Source organism: Drosophila montana, unplaced genomic scaffold (genome assembly GCF_035044405.1).
Source record: "Drosophila montana isolate Dmon_TW-CO22-7 unplaced genomic scaffold, ASM3504440v1 contig_3243_1, whole genome shotgun sequence".
Classification (NCBI taxonomy): Eukaryota; Metazoa; Arthropoda; class Insecta; order Diptera; family Drosophilidae; genus Drosophila; species Drosophila montana.
The window spans coordinates 6632-11761 of NW_026998125.1; the positions used below are offsets into that span (position 1 = coordinate 6632).

At 36.3% G+C, this 5130-nt stretch overlaps 1 protein-coding gene across 1 annotated transcript; it reads left to right on the top strand.

Moving 5' to 3' along the window:
* Positions 1-4437: 4437 nt before the first annotated feature.
* Positions 4438-4811, top strand: LOC135433970 (replication protein A 32 kDa subunit-like; the record flags this gene model as incomplete). Its single annotated transcript, XM_064690282.1, is given in 2 exon segments — positions 4438-4735; positions 4738-4811. Coding segments are annotated over 2 exon segments (372 nt in total), but the record flags the coding sequence as incomplete, so codon positions are not given.
* Positions 4812-5130: the final 319 nt, after the last annotated feature.

Consider the following 5130-nt stretch of genomic DNA (forward strand, 5'->3'; position numbering starts at 1 on the left):
TTAATAGACACAATCGGACCATTACCTTGTACAGAGAACGGCAACGAGTACGCAGTTGCTATAATAAATAATCTCACTAAATATCTAGTTACAATACCAGTAACAGACAAAACAAAGTACTCGAGGCTAAGCAAATTATACTGTATTTCGATCGACAAGGATGATTGGGATATATGGTTGAATTACTTCACCTATTGTTTCAATACAACTCCATCGACAGTAAATGTATATTGTCCCTATGAACTTTTTCATGGTAGACTATCTATACAATTCAACGAATTCAATAACTTGACAAACATAGATCCTATTAACAATATAGATGATTACGCTAAAGAATTTAAGTATAGATAAGAAGCAGCCTATAAAATAGCAAAAACAATGTTAGAATTAGAACAATAAAGAGGTCCTAGTCGGGAGCTCCCGACTAGGGGATACCCTGAACCCTCTTATTTCAACACCAATTGCTTTAGTAGTAATAAAGATAAATTTAAAAAAAAAAAAAGTTCCCTTGGCAGGGTTTGAACTTGCAACTGCCCGCATTACTTGCTGCCGCCTCTACACAAAAGCCACACCAGCCAAAAAAAAAAAAAAATAGTTTCTCGGCAGGGTTCGAACTCGTAACTGACCGCGCTACTTTCCGCCGCCTCTACTCAATAGCCACACCAATAATTAAATCTTAGCGAGAAAAAAACGAATTAAAATAGCAGCACAGAAAAAAAATTAAATCGCAATTGCAATGATGTGATAGAATTCTATTGAGTAATAAAGAGACAGAGCTGAAGACTCACTCCGAGTTTTTTTTACCGTTTTCAAAATCGCGCGTGGTAGATCGAGTTGGTCCGCAAACGTAATATCAAACTCAAAAATAAAGCTCATTTACCATAGGAAGCAACAACAAATCACTTGCAAAAAAACAACAGTGCGCACGAAACCCCATTTGTTTTTTTCGTCGTCCATCTTGATCTTCAAAAGTTTCTGCGCGATGATGAGGACATAGGAAACTCAGTGCAAAGAAAAGGGACAAATAATGCCACTGTGGTTGTTGCTGGTTTCTCTGTCGTTCCAACAAGGCAGCGCGTAGAAACAACAACAACACTATTAGGGTTCTAATGTTGTTGTTGCATAGCCGAGTCTCGGCGCAAGTAGGTAGAAAATTTGAATGCAGGCAGGCCATGGCATTCAAACCAAAGGTTACGCACGCGGCGCGTCAACATCATATACTATGACGTCACATCTTATAGAATTTCATATCTTGTGTTGCTTTGAATATATTTCAATCTTTATTACTTACATTAAAGTAATAATATTAATAGGGTCTTTTATAAAAATGCGTGCATTTAATAATGTATTACTTTATTGTACGCCACGATCACACACAAAAAGCGCTAGCCTGTGACATCATGTGCGAAGCAGAATGTTGCAATCTTCTCAAATTCATATACTTTCCTTGGCTTGGCAGTCACATACATGCATATTTTTACCAATATGTGTGAGATGAGACACACATGCCAACAACTATTTGGCGCGTCGAGGCATTGATACCCTAGAATGCTTAAAGAAAACAATTATTATTGATTGCACTAATAGTTGCACACTAAATACGAAATTATAAATTGGGTCAAATATGTATTTATAAGAAGGTTAGTGGTACTTGGTTGCAGAACTTATGAATAGTTAAAATACCCTATTTTGAGAAAGGGTGCCTTGATGATCGAAAAATGAAAAATTATAAAATCTGCCGGGCTGCTTGCAAGTTGAAAGCGAGTGGAGAAGAAGAAGACATGACATTTCGAATTGAAGGCATAGCAGTGCTTAGAAACCACAACAATGAGTTAGAAGAGTGTGTGGTTTACTAACATGATTTATAGCTTACTAGCGGGTATAACCCGGCCTTGCCCGTGGCACGTATGTTATAAAATCAATGTTCTCAAAAAATTTGAAATAATTTTGAAACTGATCGGACGGTAAACAAACAACTTTCATACAAGCGTTTTCCGCCAATTTACCACTGTTGCGAGTGGAATTTCCCAAATCCCTGAAACACGTATTTATTACATTCTTATGTAGACCTTTGAAAATAAGTTTGAAGCAAATCGGACACAACTTAAAACTTCGCAAAAAAATCTTTGAGTCGCATTCCACCCGAAAAAGTTTGGATTCTGCGAAAAGTGTGAAACACGTCTCAAATGATTTTCCATCAAGTGTGAAACACCCCTCAAGTGAATTTGAACAAAGATCTTTGAAAATAAGTTTGAGGCCGATCGGATGGTAAACAAAAAAGTTACAAACAAACGTTTTCGCGATTTTTCCACACTTGCGGGTGGAATTTCCCGAAACCCTGTCTTAACGTGCACCTACATCACATAAGGTAACTACAGTGAAAATTTCCGCTTCCCAGCTCTTACGGTTTGGGCTAAGCGTTGATCACCAATCAGTCAATCAGTCAGTCAGAACAAACAGTTTCATATATAGAGATTGGTGTTAGCGGAGTGGTGGCGAAAGCTATAAAATGAAATATACTTGATATATATATATACTATTCTAGAAGCTACATGTCAAGTTTGGTGACTCTAGCTCTTATTATTTACCAAAATTGCTCAAAAACAGGATTTCGATATCGAATTTGATTACTTGGAACGGGGCAAGTTATCGATTATCGGGAACAAACTCGATCTGCGCATGGACTAGGAGGACCTACAGCTAAAAGACTCTAGCTCTTATAGGTTCTTATAGGTACCAAAATTGCTCAAAAACAGGATTTCGATATCGAATTTGATTACTTGGAACGGGGCAAGTTATCGATTATCGGGAACAAACTCGATCTGCGCATGGACTAGGAGGACCTACAGCTAAAAGACTCTAGCTCTTATAGGTTCTGAGATTCTGCGTTCATACACACGGACGGACAGACAGACGGACATGGCTAGATCGACTCGGCTATTGATGCTGATCAAGAATATATACACATTATGGGGTCGGAGATACTTCCTTCTGCCTGTTACATACATTTGCACAAAAACATTATACCCTTTTTATTCATTTTCAATGGGTTCAGGTATAAAATGAAAAACGAAAATTAGAATATGATAAAAAACTAAATGATATAGAACTAGAAAAAGGAACTTTAGTTATGCTAAATAATATAACAGCACATAAGCTATAAAGTAAATATTTAGGACCATATAAGGTTACAAGCATAGAAGATAGGAACTATAATACACTAGATGTGGGGAAAAATAAGTAGTAGTAGTAATAATATTAGTAGTAATAAGTAGTGGGGAAAAATTGTAGTTAACAAGAATAGGTTAAAATTATTCAAAAACTAATTGAGCTAGAGCATAATTTTTATTTAAGGACTGATCAGCCATTTAACAATTTAAAAATTCAATTTTCTTAGATATTTGAAATTTTTAATCATTTTACTATTTTTACATTACAAAAAAAACCACAACAAAAATAAAAAAAAGGAAATTAAATAAAAAAATTAATTAAATAATTTAAAATAACTACATATATCACGTTATTTTTCAAAAGGAGGGAGATGTCGTATGTGCATATATCGAGAGTACACTGTACCCAGTGTCTACCAAATATATTGTACAGCAACACTTTGTCGCTACATATATGTACATAATTTAAACCACGACACTTTGTCGTTACATAAACATAACGCAAGCATCCAGCACATTTTAAGTGCAATGTAATATGTTACCTTTTCAATGTAGCGGGCACTTCAATACACTGACCGCTCATGATATATACGTGCCTAACTCTCTTTCTCTCCAATACATATACATTCTTTATGTTATTTATATATACATATATATATATATATATATATATATATATATATATATATATACATATAAACATAGTTCTGATCTGCCGCCAACTTCTCTGCCGAAGCCGCGACGCAGCTTTAGGCTAAGCTTACATTTAAGAACCATATAAAGACACATTCAAATAAAGACTTATGAAAGAAGAAGACGTGTTCTCCTTTTCTTAAACCAATTGAACTCATAATAATATCTGGCTAAACCAACATTATCACAATACATAGCCGTATAGCTATGTCACTCTTCATACTCCTGAAACAATTTATTGAAGGCATTTAATTTAAATTGCCCTCCGTTTTAACACTGTTTTAAAACAGCTTCCAACACAAGTCATGGACTATCTTCAGTGTATTGCCGCGTTTTGTTGCTTACACAGCTTGTGAAATTTATTGAACAAATATATTTTTAATCATACTTAAGCAAAATCAACGATTCCGTTGGAGATTTTAGTGACTCACAAACGGCCACTGCCGGCGTAACAAAGGAAGACTCTGGCGAGGGCATTATTTCATTGCTGGTCAAGCAGATTCTTGACTCACCCGATTCACGATGTTCGATAATTCCTACGCCTTGATCTGCGCTGTGGGAATTATGCATAACATTGATGGTCTTCAAGCTGATTAACGTGCTAGATCCCAATGAGGTGTGCACCCACACTCTGGAGGCGCTGCATTCGCGTTACAAGGCTGAGGAGTACCATGTCAAGGGCAATACAGCAGGCGCAAGCAATACGCAAATGACCAATGTAACTGCCACCCAAAGCAATGCTATTGTTGCTGGATTGGACAGCAAGCAGCTGGCCCTTTTCCAGGCCATTAAGAGCAACTGCTCCGAGGTGGGCGTCCATCGACGCGAACTGAATGCCAAGTTCTCTTAAATAAGCCAATCCGAAATGAACAACATCTGCACTTCATGATCTCTGAGGGCCACATTAACTCCAGCATCGATGCAGATCACTTTATATGCACCATGTAGCTATTACTTTTATACTATTATTCAATATATATTCGAAAAAATGAAGTATTTGAAGAAGTTATGTATCTAATTATTTCATTGCGTAAACTACTTTGAAAAGGTTCGATTCCATTCGATATTTGATTTCGAAGCATTTGTAGTCAAACTTTACATGCGCGGGTCTGTTCGCCAGTTGCGTGTTCTGTTCTGCGCTAAATGATATCGTCACAACTTTGAGATCCGCCAATTGAGACTGATTACTCGCACTTTCTTTTTTAATTCCGCATACTCCATAAAATTAAAATGTATAGATTTTAATTTAATGAAATTATCTACACTA